We start from the raw sequence: 15,830 nt of genomic DNA on the forward strand, positions 1-15,830 counted from the left end.
AGATCAAGGCTCCAGCAGTGAGGGAGGGAGTGAGGCTGGGGCAGAGGCAGGCACTGTACAGGCAGGGCGGGGTGCAGGATGGAGCCGCAAGCAGCTTGTGCAGTTGGGGGGGACAGCTCTTGCCACTGCGCACACCCCAGGAGGGCATGAGGGAGGCATGTGCCCTTGGATCTGCATGCAGGGAGAGGGTGGGCTGCTGCTGTGGGTGTAGGCTCGGGCTGGGCCTGGCACTGGCATCAGGTACTTCCCAGCAGGGGTTGGGCTGGGGCTGTGCTTGGGAAGGGTGATGATGGCACTGGGAGGAGATTTTGAGGGGGCTACAGTGAATTTTGGGGTACCTGCATTCCCCACCCCCCCACACCCATGACCCCTTCCAAGTGCTGCCATCCTGAGTGTGCAGTCTGGCCCAGCCCTCAGCCAGAAAAGCCTGGTGCTGCCCCAGCCCGCAGCAGCAGTCTAGCCTTGCCCTGTGTGCAGATTTGGGGACACATGTCCCCACCATGCCCTTCTGAGGTGTGCGCAGTGGCGGGAACCACTCATGGCTCTGTCCTGTACTCCACCCCCACTGTACAGTGTTTGCCCCTGCCCCAGTCCCACTCCCTCCCTCATTGCAGGGACCTTGATCTGCCTTCACACCCCTTCCCTTGCTCCTTCCCCCACAACAGACTTACCAGCAGGACACTGCTCTCCGCTGTCTGGCTGCATATTGGGATTGGCCGATACAGATAGCAGATTTTTAAGGAGCCATATCAGCCTCTAAATTCTCTATTGGTGCACCCCTACTAATTGCCATGAGTTTTCAAAGATGATGGCCAACGGCTCTGCAATCACATTAGCCAACTCCCTCATCACCCTCAGGTACATCCCATGGGCCCTAGGGACCTGTACATGTCCATTTTTTCTATGTAGTCCGTAACCTATTCTTTCACCACTGAGGGCTGCTCACCTCCTCCCCAAACTGTGCTGCCCAGTGCAGTAGTCTAGGAAAAGACCTTGCCTGTAAAAATTGAGGCAAAAAAGGCATTGAACACTTCAGCCTTTTCTGCACTCTCTGTTACAAGGTTGCCTCCCCCAGTCACTTTCTCTGATCCTCCCTTGCTACTGACATACTTGTAGAAACCCTTCTTGTTACCCTTCACATCCCTTGCTAGCTGTAACCCCAGTTGCACAAGAGATTAGACATAACAGACCTGTTACCTAGCCATCAGCCCTATTGTCTCTCTGCAAGTTTGTGTACAGAGTCAAGCCCTTACCTCTCTCTAAAAGTTCAAAGCTTCAAGAAGTTAAATGAATAAGAGGACTGGTGGGAATGGAGTAGATCTGGGCAAGGAGGAAGAGTCTGGATATAAATGCAAGGAGGGAGGGGCAATAGAAACAAAAGAGAAACATTTGGAGCAGAAGATTCCAGAAGTTGTGAGGGATACGTTTCTGAGTATAGCCTCTCCATTGATTTGAGATCTAGTGAGGGAGTGGGGTAGAAAGGAAAACTTATCGTGGCAGCAGGCTTGCCAGACTGTAAGAGAAAAGAAATCAAAGATGAGATGAAATCTAGAAGAAAATGAAAAAAGCCTCAAGCTCGTAACATGACTGCAGCGCTCATTTGATGTCCTCCTAATACAGCGTGGCAATATCCCCCAAATAGCCATGATAAATCTAGTGAATTAGAGTTGGTTCACCTTCCAGTGATTTAACAAACATGTGATTCAGTTAGCGTTGGTAAATAAAACAACCAAATCATAATTCAGTTTTCTTATGTAGCTGCAAAATTAATCTGAAAAATATCAAAATAAATCACTTTTAAAATACATAGTATGTACCTTCTAAATAAATGAAACCTACATTTATTTCTTGAGTTGTGAATAATATGTATTAAGGTTTTATCAAACAAGAATGCACTTTTTGTAGAAAATGAGTAAATCAAAGCTTCCTGACCAGTGTTTTAAATTGTGATTTAAGTCTTGATTTAAATCAAATCTGTCCTGTAGGACTGTGTAACTTCCTGTCTGATGGGACCAGCTTGCTGCTATGCCTGACTGTCAGACATGTTTGCCAGCTTCCTGGCTTCATCTGACTTTTCTTGATCACCAGTTCTAGGGAATCCTAGTGGGCAGCATTGCACTGATCTCTGTGTTTGTCACTCCACATGTCTCTCTCCCACAGGGAATGATGTGGTTACAGTGAACACTCCAGCCTTTGCAGAGTCAGTCACAGAGGGAGATGTCAGGTGGGAAAAAGGTAAGAAGTGGCCCTCCCCTTGGGCTTTTGGCACCATTAGTGGTTTGGTTTTCCACACTTTATTGGGCAGCCCTAGGAACAGGTTAGAGCTAGTGGGCTGAAGTCCTGCTGCTTAACATCCCTAAGACTGAGAGCATGATGCAGCTGCATGCTGACAACACTTCTACAAGCATCGTGAACTCTTGGTGCACATCTGTCTGACTACAGTCGCCACAGAAGCTGTCAGCGATTCATAACCACGTGGCTTCACCATAGCAGCTGTAGTGGGAGGGGTGAAGTGCACCCTGGAAAGCCATCAGCTGCTTATGGGACCACAGCAAACATCAGAAAGCATGAATGTCTCTACACATGCCCTCTGCTGGGTAGCTTCAGTCTCTTTTTACTCTGCAAGCAGAAAGAAGGGGGTTGCTTCCACAAAGCAGCTGTGAGGTGAACATACAATTCCACTAGCAGAGCTATGTAATGTAAACCAGGCTTCTTCAGCCTTACCCAGGTCTAGGGTATATAAATCCTAGGCTACTGGGAGACTGTGCTGTGAGTTAGGAATGGGATCAGAGCACAGCTCCATGTTCACAGTGGTTCTTGTATTGTTCAGCTGTTGGAGACACAGTGACAGAAGATGAAGTGGTGTGTGAGATTGAAACAGACAAGGTAGGGAGTGTTCCATCTGATTTATCTATCCCCCTCTTCTGGAGCATCCCAGAGGCCTTCTCTCTGGAGCTCTGTTCCAAAGCCAGCAGTCTCTGCAGAACACTGCGGAAAGAAATCATCAAGTAATCTTGCCTTTCTCTGTGGGAGCTGTGTTTCCTGTGTCATTGGTAGGGAGGCAGCATCTTGTGCTCCAGCTCTGTTCTGTGCTGTGCTTTTGGAGCTGGACAGAAGGATCAGGTTGTTTCTAACAGCTTGAAATACCTCAGGGTGGGGAGGGTGCCCACCTTCAAAAGGGCATGAGTTACATCTCCACATGCTGCCTCTCTCCCATGAGGAGATGGTCTTCCGCTTAAATATCTGTTCTGCTTCCAGTAGTCAAAGGGGAGGTTGTTTGTTTCTTTCCTGCAGACATCAGTGCAGGTCCCAGCCCCAGCAGCTGGTGTGATTGAGGCGCTTCTGGTACCTGATGGTGGGAAAGTAGAAGGAGGGACTCCTCTATTCAAACTCAGGAAAACTGGAGGTATGTCAGGGGTCATGTAATTAGGTAGGGCTTCCTGTTCTCCCCAGTCTCCTACTAGAGACAGAGTAGAGCATTTAAAATCCTCTTACCTCCTTGGTAGGAGCTTATTTATACCTGCACCTCTGGCATTCAGAGGGAGAGTATAAGACTGTATAGCAGTACCCGTTGAAATATAACAGGGGGCTGCACAATGCAGTGGTTGTCCTCTCAACTGCCCTCTCTTCCAGCAGAGGAGAATGGAAATAAAGGAATGAGAATGGAGAGAGAGGACTCGGGACTAGGGAGTCTGTGGTGTAGGGAGTCTCTTGTGATGTGTGTGCACAAGCTGGTGGGTAAGAGTTGGTGTTGGGGGGAGACCTGGGATATAAAGTACAGATTGCTCCTTGTACCCTACTCATGCTCTGGGCCTTGTTTAAAGATTGGAGGGGGAGGTGACAGAAATGCCTCTAGACCTAGGGAATGAAAAAGAAACAATCTGGGTAGGATAAAAGAGCACAACTAAACCATGGAATGGCCCGCCCTTGGTGGATGGGAGCTAAATGTTTGAGGCCTTGGCTTCATCCTGTGCTCCAGGTATCACTGACTGACAGGGACATCTTCTCTGTGCTACTGAAATGCACTTGGAAAGTCCAAAGGATAGATGTGTATGTTTTCCATTAGGCTGGGCAGTGGAGAGGAGGAGAACTTGTGGGGGTGGGGGTCCCTGAGATGGAGACAGACCTTCAGCTGTTGCAGCCTCTAACTTGCACTTATAAGCATTATTCCTCCCTGTCTTTCAGCTGCTCCTGCCAAGGCCACACCAGCTGCAGCCCCTGCACCTGAACCTGTGGCAGCTGCTGTTGCTCCTCCTGCAGCACCAATCCCTACTGCAATGCCACCAGTGCCACCTGTTTCAACCCAGCCCATTGAGAGCAAGCCGGGTGAGACTACAGCCCCTCCAGCTTTCCTAGTGTATGCCCTATCTTCCTATGGAAGAGGGAAGAAAACTAAAATGCAGTAAACCAACCTTAGAAGTAGAATTAGAGGTTTGTCTTCCTTAATGCCTGGTATGTACCAGGCCTGAGACTTCTAGTTCAGCTCAGAGCCTGGCCTCCCCTCAGTAGTAGTCCAAGGCTTGCTTCTACATGTCTCAGTGAACACAGGACCTCCGTCAAGCTGTCATAGGCCACAACTCGTTCTTCAGATTCCTTTGACACATTTTCTTTGGTCTCAGTTTCTGCAGTGAAGCCGACTGCAGCTTCTGCTGTGGAACCAGGACCCAGCAAAGGTGCCAGATCAGAGCATAGGGTAAGCTTCAGGGGGCCGGGCTGTTGGAATGGTTTTCATTGCTCAGTAATAAAGTATAGTCTGGACATGCTCACACCCCAGTACATTGGGAGACTTTTCCTACAGATCAGGCAGTGACTGTTGTGGGTGGACAAATTTTACAACCTAAGTGCTCCATGTGAGCTCTGCACATAAAGGAGTGGGACTCAGGAAGAGCTGCTTGCAGCTTCCAGGGAAGAACAGGATCTAGAACAGGAGTACTGAATGTGGTGACTCACTCCTAGGTGATGGCTGAGTGTGGGTGCTTGCTTGTGTTATCCAGGAGTCCTTACCAGTGAAGAGCTGGTGCTGCTGCTGCAGCCAGGGCCACTAGTGCCAAACCTCAAGGGAATGTGGGTGAGCAGCCCACAGAATAATTCCAGTCCCAAGAGCATTGTTGGTCTGTGGCTTTCCTAGCAGTTGGCTAGTCTCACGCTAACCTGGTCGTTGCCCGGCCTTCGAAACTTTCCCTTTAGCAGAGCTGCAAGTGGGGTTTGGTTCTGACCCACCTCCTGCCTTTGACATGCTTGTTTTTTGTTTTTCAACCAAACCATTTCCTGATCTGAGAAGCCTCTAGTGAGCTTTACGGCAGCTTTCCAGGCCTGTTGTTTCCTTCAGCACTTGAGCAGCTTGGCCCACAGCACAGGCTGCTACACTTAGCAGGCACAGGAAAGCCACAGTGCCCTCATTCTGTTCTCCCTGCCAAACCCAAGGCTGCTTTTGCTCACAGTCTCTTTGATTTCAGGTGAAAATGAACAGGATGCGTCAGCGCATTGCTCAGCGCCTGAAAGAGGCTCAGAACACTTGTGCCATGCTGACCACCTTTAATGAAATTGATATGAGGTGAGGACCATGCCCTTTCCTCTGCCCAAACAGGTTGGGGCCTGCCCCCAGTGCACAGTTGGGCAAGAAAGTCCATGCAGCTCAGGCACATTGTGGCAAATCTATGCAATTCCCCTGAGGCATGGCCATCCTACTGTCCCATCATGAGGTGTGCAAAGCTCGCTAAAAGTCCTTAGACTCAAACATAGAGAATTTTTGTTGTGCCTTTTCTTCAGAGCTCTTCTTGGTTGGGGACCTGGTGATGTGTAGCAGTAAAAGCTAGAGCAGCTTATGTTCTTGCTTGTCGTGAAATTTTGAAGGCAGCATCAGCTCCCTTTTCATCCTCCAGGTGCCTACCTTGGAGGCAGGGCTGTGTGGTTGACTGTGCCGGTGATGTCCATGAGGTAGCTCATCCTCCAGCCCTAGATACCACCCCCCCTCCTTCCCCAACTGAGCCCTGCACAGTGATATGGTTCTGGCTGTCTTAGTGCAGGTTTCCAAAGATGGTCTAACAACCCTCCCCCATCCCTGTGCTCTGCTTTTGTGAGGGTCTCTCAACTCAAGAGCTTGCATGGACTGACTGAGTGCACTAATGGGTTTGGAGGGTGGGCAGCTTATGTTACAGTGCATTAAGGGAAATTGTGCCCAAATCAAATTGCTCTGTGAAATCCTACTCTGCTCCTTAAGACAAAACATGTAAATATTTGGGTCTCGGAACAATAAGGTTGGCAAAATAGTCTTGATTGGAGGGGAAGTGCTGCAGTTTTATCTCCTCTCAGAGGCTCATCGAGGTGTCGCTTTACGCTAGCCTCGGGTTCTCATTGCAGCCAGTAATCTGTTTTGGATTGATCTCCCATCCAGTCGTATGCCATGCTGCCGACTCGCAAGGGTCTGCACTGAAGCCTCTTGCTCCCTACTGGGGTCAGCGTCTGAAAGGAGGAAGCTATAATGAGCAGGTTTCACAGCAAACCTCCTCTTCATTTCTGCAGCCCATGCGTCTTGGGAGGCACTAATGTCTCTGGGCCGTAATCCTAGCCCTAAACAAGGTTAAGTGCAGGAAAACAAGCATTCTAAACCCATTGGGGCCCCCTCCCCTTCCTAAAACTGGCTCATTAAAGGCACCAGCCAGGGTGGGGGGAAGGGCAGAATGATACAGTTCCACAGCCTCCGGTATTGTCCCAGAATGAGCAGAGCCAAAGCCAGGGAGCTTTGTTTAATTTGTGCACCTTGCCTTAATTCCAGTTAACAAAAATACCAGGAATGACTGTTTCTTCCTCTCTGATCCTGGATGGAGTAGAGCAGATGCTGGACTAGCTGCTTAGCTCACCTCCATAACCATCTGGGAGGTCTTAGGTGGGGTGGGGAGAACTCAGCATTGTATACTTGCACCCTGGCAGCCCTCAATCCTGTGCCGGGTCCCAGTACGGTGGCACACTGGCTGGGGTCCCAGGACACAAGGGTAAAGCTCCTGTTGGCCTGCTCACTTTAAGTCTTCTCTGCTGCCTGGTCTGCCATTCTTGCAGTGATATCAAGGCAGTCCTGGGCAAAAAGGCAAACAGCTCCTTTGTAACTGCTGCCCTGGACATCAGACAGAGGGGCTGTGACCCTAGGGCCTCAGCAGTGGTCTCTGCAACACCAGGGCTGGAGCATGGTATGTTCCTGTTCTTGCTTCCCTTCCAGACAGTGTCCTTGGTATTGAGCAGAGCTAAGCTGTTTTGCCCTGTCTTATTAGATTTGTGGCTCTGAGGCAATTCCTAACACACTCTCCAACAGCCAAAAGTAACCCTGTCTACTGAGCTTGGGAGAATTTTTCAGCAGACTCTGGATAGAGGGGCTGTTGTAGGTCTATCAGACTCCCATGGAGATTTGTCGGCCCAAGGGTAACACAGGAAATCTGGCAGCTGTGTAGGACATAAATAACTTCCTCTTCCCAGCACAGAAGTGAGGGGTGGTAATGTTCTTGTGGTGGGTCTTGCAGTAACATTCAGGAGATGCGAGCCCGGCACAAAGACTCCTTCCTGAAGAAGCACAACATGAAACTCGGCTTTATGTCAGCCTTTGTGAAAGCAACAGCCTTTGCCCTACAAGATCAGCCTGTTGTGAATGCAGGTGAGTGACAGCTCCTCCTAGTAGCATGCAGAGATCTGATACTGTGCTTCAGGCTATATGCTTCAGAAGCCCCTAGGTAGATAAAAAGGCTCTAGAGTTATTAAAACATGTGAGGAATGGAGAAGGAAAAGGCCAGTAGTGGAGGGACATAGCTGGGCACCCAGGACACGGGAGCACTGGCAACTTCTGGTTACCATGCAGTTGTGATCATGTGGCTACCAGCAGCAGCCATGTGATTTCATCCCCTCCCCTCATCGTTGCCTATGGCAGTTGCCCCACCCTGGTTAGATCACTGGAGAAGGCTGAAGGCTGATCTGCTTGCTGGTGTGCTAGGAGGGCCCCTTCACCACAATCCCAGCCTGGGCTTTCAGGACTGATGGAGTGGGAACAGGGTGTATTAATATGTGTTGCTTAGCTTGTCCAGAGGCCCAATTCTTCTGTATCCCATTGGGATGACCATCATCCTTTGGCGGCAGTCAAGCCCTTGGGGAGATGTATGGCAAAGAATTGTGGGCCAAGGAACACATGGGTTTGTAAGCATGTTTCATAAGAGTGTCACTGAATCTGTGCAGCTCCCTTTGTCTCCAACCACCTTCTTTTCTGTGCTCCTATAAATGGTTGGACCCCTCTGCTGGAGCTACATTTTAAGCCTAGGAGCTAGAGATGGGCAAGTTGCTGTCTGTCTGTGGCAGGGTCTGTCATGCCTGCAGAGTCCCGGGTCTCAGATTTTCTGTGTAACACTGACTCCTTTCCTGTCTCTCCTAGTGATTGATGACACAACCAAAGAGATTGTGTACAGGGACTATGTGGATATCAGCGTTGCTGTGGCAACTCCTAGGGTAGGCAATGGGGGCTCTCTTCCCTGGTCCAGCTTACAGCCCAGGTCCTGTTGGGTGGATATAGTTAGCTACATGGCTAAGTGCTGGGTCGCTAGTGTGCCAGCTATTCCGGTGAAACTCTGGTGCCCCAACCTAACTGCCTGGCCTGGCAGTAGGGGTTAGGAAATGTTATCTGCCACTCTCCTCATCCCCAGAAGAGAAAGTAAAGGTCACCCCAGATCTTGTGGGTTAATGGGAGAGGCCAGACTGCCTTGGCCTCACTGAAGTGGGCCTACCAGGCTGTGAGGTGGAAGAAACTGTATCCTGGCTGCATGTTTAGAAACCAGCCTTCACATGCAAGAGAAAGGCAGAAAACTGCCTCACCACACCGTACTTCATCACTACGTCTGTAAACCCAGATGCTGCCGCTTCAGAAATAGCTGTCCCTGAGCAGGGCATGCCACAGATCCCAGGTATGAAAAGAAAGGATGGAGAATATTGCAGCACATCTTTATAGATCAGGAAGCAAAGTGGCAGTGGGTGCTCTGGACTCTCCCAGGATCTGAGATGAGTATCACCCTGCCTTTCTCCTCATGTTATCAGCTCTCCTGTCCAGGAGGGCAGGAGGTGAAGTTGGCTCCCTTTTGCACCTCATCCCCCTCATTTTGAAGATGAAGTTGGGATCCAGGCAGATTGAAGTGTCCATACTTCTGTCACTAAGTCACTAGTTTAAACCACCAGCCTGTCTTAACTCAGCATCTTGTCTTCTTGCCTCATGCCCTGGGCTACACTGCTGGGGTATCCAGCCTTTGGCAGAAGATGGGTCTCTACACTCTCCATTCTGCTATGCTGTAAGCAAAGAATAGTGACTACTTTCACAAAAGCAAGTGGCCCCAGCCTTAGGTAAAGTGTTCACTGCTGCATTGGACTTTCTGAATAGGTTGTCTGCCCCCACAGGGTCTCGTGGTCCCCGTCATCAGGAATGTTGAAACTATGAACTTTGCTGACATTGAGCGAACCATCAGTGAGTTGGGAGAGAAGGTAATGAAAGATGGAGTTGGGGCTGGAGGGCATGTGCTGGGTATATAGTTTTAGCCAGGAGGACAAAAAGGAAAGGAACAAGAAGCTGACAAAGTCTTCCAGGGGGAAGTTAATTTCTGGCGGGGACTTTTGAGTGGATACATGTGAATTGGTCTCTGGCCCCTCAACTTGTTGCTTGACTTAAACACCTCTGGTGTTGTACCTGCTTTAGCTCTGATCACACTTTATGGGCAGCCCTTTCTAAAACAACACAGATTTGGACTCCTTGGAGCCATTGCCCCCCCCCCCTTGCCTTAGACACTGAGGCCTATTTTCCTCTCCTGGGACACAATTCCCTAGACCAGCCTGCAATCAAAGCAGGTTCCCTGAATTAAGGGAAGAGAATCGTGTCAAATGCTGGATCTCCCTGCAAGTAAGTGCAGATGGGGATAGAGCCCGTTTATTTTCTGCTTCTCTTGTTAGTGACTGTCGGTCCCTTGAGTGCATCAGTCTTGGCTCAGAGTCAGCTGATGTACAGATGGACCCCACCTCCCTGAGTACCTGAGACTTGATCACAATTGTGACCATATTGAAAGGTGGCAGTTCAGTGCCTTATTTGCATAATGACTCCTCTTCTGCTAGTGATGATTGTAATTTGTTGTTACCTCTTCTCAACCAGTTGCCTGTTTCACGGGGGTGAAACATTATCCCTGAAGTCAGGTGTCTCTCTCTAGCCCTTAAATTTAAAAGGATATGTTTTCTAGTAATTCCATCCAAATGTCTGCATCTGTCACTCATTAGGAAGGATGCAGGGAGAACTGGTCTTGACTGAGAACATTAGGGAACATAGTGACAGATCTGCATCCCTTGTCCTGTGTGGCTTCAGTTTAAGCAGTTTTCTAAGATTGTGTTCTTGTTTTAGGCCCGAAAAAATGAACTGGCCATTGAAGACATGGATGGCGGCACCTTCACTATCAGTAATGGAGGAATCTTTGGGTCGCTCTTTGGGACACCCATCATCAACCCCCCTCAGTCTGCCATACTAGGAATGCATGCCATTGTTGACAGGCCTGTTGCTGTTGGAGGCAAAGTAGGTGCAGCTGTGTGGAAAGTTTGAGCTGAGCAGAAGTGAAGGGTTCTGTGGTGGGAGGGACCCTGGCACCCACAGCCTCTCAAAATGAGCTGCAAGCTGGGCAGCAGTCTTCCTCCCAGAAGCTTGTGTACTGACTTGCAGGGAAGAATGGTGCTCAGCCTTCTTGTGGGTTCCTGCTTGTGAAGCTGACAGTACTGATCTAGTAGTGTCCAGAGGATAGGTGCATGGCTTCCCTCTTCTCCCTGTGGCTGAAGAGCTGGGAAGCAGATGGAGCAGAAGTATCCAGTGGTTGCTGGAAGGATATCAGGGGCGCCCCTCATGCTGCAGGGAGAGGGCAGCTGCAATCTTGGGGTAGAGGTGAGCTCCCTAGAGGGACAGCATGCTCCCATGCCTTGTACAGACCCACCCAGAGCTGGTACTTAATTACTACAAAGGAGGCTGCAGTGCTGAGCCATGTCTGCCTACTAGACTGACCCCTCTGGGAGAGGCCCATGCCTTGCTATGCCCTGGGAAAAGCAGTTTCCCTCCCCTCTGTGCTGGAAGTCTGCAAAGGGAAGGTTGAGCTCTCACTCCCTACTTCTCTTCTGTAGGTTGAGGTGCGGCCCATGATGTTTGTGGCATTGACGTACGATCACCGGCTGATTGATGGCAGAGAGGCAGTGACTTTCCTGCGCAAGATCAAGGCAGCAGTGGAGGATCCCCGTGTACTGCTGCTCGATCTCTAGAGCAGCTGCACCCCCGTACAACCCAAGCAGGGCAGGGACACAGCACCAGCACGGGCAATAACAGGCATTCAGGGATTGGCAGGGGTTCTCCAGTCTCCCTCCCTCCCTCCCCTGTGGCTGGAGGCATCTTAGAGGGAGCCCTGAGTGTAGCTCCTACCTCCTTGTCTACCTGCTAGGGCTGGCACAGAGAGCAAACTACCAAATATCGTGAGCTTCCCAGTACCACTTCTGTAATCTCCCCCTCCCCCACAGCACTCATGTGATCACTTCCAGCCTGACCCAGCAGATGGGAACAGAACCTGCTGGTGATGGCAGTGCTAGGCTGCCTTTTCCTCACTGTCCCTCTGCTGGTGCAGCTTTACTTCTCAGTGCTGAAGTGATTGGGAGTGAAGGAAAAGAGGCTGCTGCTTTACGGTGTACAGAGACACAGTATCTCCCACTGGTCTGCTCTGCCAAGTCAGTGTGGAGTCCCCACACTGACTTAGGTAGGTTTGGATCATGTTCCTGTCCTGCTCTGGTGATTGGAGCCATGCTGTGGTGCTTGCAGGGGGCCTTGCCACCTTGGTTAACGGTACCTATTAGGACTTGGGCTCCTGTTCCCTCTCTGGTTCTGCTGTCCCCTCCCTCTGACTCTGAGGCTTCATTGTTTTCTAGCCTGGTCTCTCTGATGCAAGATGTCTGTCCAGCCTGGGCTTTTAATACCTACCAGGACTAGTGACCACTACCTGCAAAGGTAGCTTCATCCCTCAGTCCACTAGCTACCAGTGGATCTGGTTATATAAACAGCCCTTGCAGCTGTCCTTGAATGATTACAGCCCAGTGTTGATGAATGAAACTGTTGACTCCCTTTGTACAAGGGCCTGGCTTGCCCTGTGCCATGAGACTGTTGGGGGCAGGGCCAAGTCCCCAAGTAAAAATGTGTATCCTAGCCCAAAGCTGCTGGTTTGACGGGGGGTGGGGAGGGCAGGATGGGGGTGGAGGGGAAGGAGGAGGACATACCTTTAGTCCAATAGCACGCACATGTACTGGTGAGTGAGGGGGTTGCTAGTGCCTGCAGGGTCTATTACTCTTACCCTCTACACAGAACTTGTAATTAAAGTATTTAATGCAACTGATTAAGTGAAATAAGTGGGAAGTGATGAAAAGGTGGGGAGTGTTTGGGGTTGGGGAGAGGGACAGGAGTTCAGCACTGGGGTGGAGCTTCCATGGTACTGGAACAGCTCACGGCATGAGTGGAAGAGAGCTGTGCTCAGGGTGGGCTCTGTGGTGTCTCCCCTAGACATTTGCTGCCATTGTGGGCTGAAACTTTTTTTTTTTTTTCTCCTGCCTAAACTCTGTACTTGAGGGAACTGGTTCACTAAACCTCTTCCCTGCTGTTGGTGGAGAGTGTCTCTAGCTGTTAGGTTGAAGTTATGTCACTTCTTCTGTCTTCTCTGGCACTGAGGTGGTTTTTTTTCAGGCTCTGAGTTCTGCTTGCTGCCTTCTTTGAAGTATTTCCCTTATTTTTCCCTGATATCAGGTACTTCAAGTTCGTTTTGTTTTTTTGTTCTGTTTGTTTTTCGCCATGGCAGGGCCACAGCTTTACCTTCTCTGTATGGGAGTGAGGGATGGAGGAAGTTGGTTTCATTCTATCATGGTCATTAATAGAGGGCTGAGACTTCCCATCTGTTTAATCCTGGCCTTGCAGCAGTCTTGCATACAAAAGACCCTAGGTAATTAGACATGAGTTAATGGAAATTGGCTGCAAATGCAGAGGTCTTTTGTCACCAAGCAGGGAGGGCCTATTCCTCCTCTCTGACACTGGAACTGCTGTAACTGGATAGCTCCTCGTAGGCATTTCCTTGCTAGAATAGGGGAGGACAGAGCAAGGTCTCAAGAGATGGGGGAGCTGGAGTCATTGGCTATGGACAGCTTTGAAAAAGTAATTCCTGCAGCTTGGGGATACTGTTAGTTCTTCCTGCAGCTAGATGGAGATTTTGGTTGCGGGGGGATGGAAGAATGCTAAGGATTGCCAAAGGAGGAAGAACCAGGGCTAGAAAAATAAAATGAAATCTAAAAGTGGAAGCAGCTGACCTTGGATAGTGCAACCTGCTGTTGGAGGTGGAGCAGTACCTCCTAAGGAAGGAAACCCTCATGTCCAGAACATTAGAAAATGGTTCCTGGACTGGATGGGATTTAATGGAGTTTTTCCAGCTCTAACCTTTGATTTATTTACTTGCCTGTTTCACAGGCGTGAGTGTGGAATAGCCTTTTATTACCAAAGAGTCCTGTCACTTCTAACTAAGTTAACATGCAGAAGGAATAAAGCAGTTTGAGATGTGCCTGCAGGGCTCTGCTGCCAGAACCTGCTCCTGGCTACCGTCAGGAAGTCTCCAGTTTATGTGAACACCTTTGCACAAGTTGAGATCTTGCTTAGAGGTGAGAGAGTAAACATGAAACAGCACTCTGCTTCCTGATGCTGTAAATGTGCCTAGAATCATGGCCTGACATAGCTTGCACATGTTAAAACTAAAAAGAGCGCTCCCTGTGTAGAGGGACCCTGGGAACAGACTGATCCTAGCTCTGTCTGCAGGTGGAGGCTCAACAAACCAGGCCTCCGAGCTAGGTGAGGTGTCGATGACCAGAATAAATTGTATACCTTTCCATTCCACTGTCAGCTGCTCAGCTGCTTTCATCTGTTCCTGTTGTGGTTCTTGAGCTCAGCACTGTCTCCTAACCACAGGCAGATGGAATCTAATGTTAACTTGCAACATAGGCCCATTTTTGCACTTGATGGAGTTTTCCTCGGGCTTGTGTGAAGCCCCATGCACAGTGTTACACTACACTAATATGGAAGCCGTAGCAGTCATGTTTTGATTTGGAAAGAAAGGGCCTTGTATCTGACCTGTTGTGGATAAATAAATGCAAGAGCATGCTGGCAGCTGCAATTGCTTAGTGGATGAGGCTGGGTGGCAATACTTGGCTGGAGGATGAAGTCCCTTGGCTTACCTACACACATTTAACTTGTGGTATCACCTGTGCCTTATCCATGTTGTTTTCTGCTTCCCTTTAATCCCCTGGGGCTGCCAGGCAAGTGAGAAGAATATCAACACTAGTTGTGGCTAATACAAATAGCAAAGTGGTGAGTGCTATTGGCACCAAGTCAACCACAAATGGAATACGCCTTCCACATATGCTAGAAACTGGCCCATTAATTATCTGTTTCTCTAATTAGTCAACAGCCCCACAGCAGAAGAAAATGCTTTGAAAACAACTCTAGTAACCTCCTGCTAGCTGTGTCTTCATGAAGTCCTACAAAGAGGCTTTGCTAGTTACAGATGGAGACTGGAGAGTCAGTCCCACAAACCCTTTAGTGATTTTGGCCATACTCGGAGCAGGGGGGCTAGCTGCAGCAGTTTCTTTGGCACCTAAAGGCCTTAACCTCCTGTGCCACCTCCCACCCACTTAGGAATTGTAGTCCTGGTTGGGAGAGGGAGGGCTGAGAAACACAAGCCCCAATGCAGGGGAGAAAGGGGTGAGGGGATTAGCAGGAGCGGCCCAGGTGCCCATTAACTCTCAGCTACCACTTGAGCTTCTCAAGATGCCCAAGACCCAAGAAAAGGGACTCCCAAGGCAAGCATGGGGCCCTTTGAAGCCTCAGTGCCACAGCTTCAGAATTTGGCAGAAGGAAAGGCTTGCAAACTGCTCATCCAAAGGGACTAGGTCTCTTGGCTAGCACAAAAAAAAACATGAAAGGTAGGAGACAATGGCACCTGCTCCATTGTCCAGCCCAGGCCTCTGCTCTCAGCCAGCACTAGCTGCCATTTACCACAGCAGCACCTGTTGCCATCCCTCAGTCCCATCTCTAGGCTTCTAGGAGCAACTCCTAATGGTAGTGAAGAACCCCCTGTCCCTGGGCCTGTGACCTCCAGCAGGGGTTCAACCCTCTCCAAATGCCACACAGGCTCTTGGACAGTGCAGAACAAATACATCTACCAAGGGGACATATGGCAACTGTATCCAGGCTCAGGCCCTCCTGTTCTCCCTTTATTCTAGGCTACCTCCATTCTCAGTCTCAGCACAAACTGTGGAGAAAGCTGCAGAGCAGCACTGAGCTACTGAAAGCAGGGGAACAGCCCCTGCCACTCCATTCCCTGTCAGCTCCCTCCTGCACTGAATTTACTTATGCAGTGATTAAAAGCCCTCCACAGTCCCAGCCACTTTCAAAAATTAAGCAGCAGCTGAGGCCCTGTCCATGCCTGATCTATTCCCCCACCACCCCCACAATAAGTCACCCATCAACCTCCTCCTGCCTGCAGCCTCTAGGACCAGTAGGAAGGAAGGGCAGGACCCCCAAGGAGGAGCACGGGTGCCAAGTACAACAGAAGCTTGCTGCTTGGGTGGGATAAATCCATGGATCTGGTGCCAAGGCTGCAAGCAGCAGGGCTGAGCTGAGTAGGGAGCCTGGGGCAAAAGGCAGGGCCTCCAGCAAGGGAAGTAGCAGCTTTTTTACAGAGGGAATGTGCTCCAGAGCTGCAGCCAGTGTCCTACAA

At 49.9% G+C, this 15,830-nt stretch overlaps 1 protein-coding gene across 1 annotated transcript in view; it reads left to right on the top strand.

Moving 5' to 3' along the window:
* Positions 1–12,410, top strand: part of DLST (dihydrolipoamide S-succinyltransferase) — a gene marked incomplete at its 5' end in the record, with an annotated part of 23,389 nt that extends 10,979 nt beyond the window's left edge. The window contains 11 exons of the mRNA XM_019551133.1: positions 2,161–2,235; positions 2,831–2,886; positions 3,295–3,406; positions 4,186–4,326; positions 4,620–4,693; positions 5,457–5,554; positions 7,512–7,642; positions 8,408–8,481; positions 9,418–9,501; positions 10,403–10,570; positions 11,164–12,410. Of these exons, the coding sequence (XP_019406678.1) occupies positions 2,161–2,235; positions 2,831–2,886; positions 3,295–3,406; positions 4,186–4,326; positions 4,620–4,693; positions 5,457–5,554; positions 7,512–7,642; positions 8,408–8,481; positions 9,418–9,501; positions 10,403–10,570; positions 11,164–11,298 (1,148 nt within the window). The remainder of the gene's footprint in view (positions 1–2,160; positions 2,236–2,830; positions 2,887–3,294; positions 3,407–4,185; positions 4,327–4,619; positions 4,694–5,456; positions 5,555–7,511; positions 7,643–8,407; positions 8,482–9,417; positions 9,502–10,402; positions 10,571–11,163) is intronic.
* Positions 12,411–15,830: the final 3,420 nt, after the last annotated feature.

The sequence above is a fragment of the Crocodylus porosus genome, unplaced genomic scaffold (assembly GCF_001723895.1).
Source record: "Crocodylus porosus isolate Cpor-Errol unplaced genomic scaffold, CroPor_comp1, whole genome shotgun sequence".
Taxonomy (NCBI): domain Eukaryota; kingdom Metazoa; phylum Chordata; order Crocodylia; family Crocodylidae; genus Crocodylus; species Crocodylus porosus.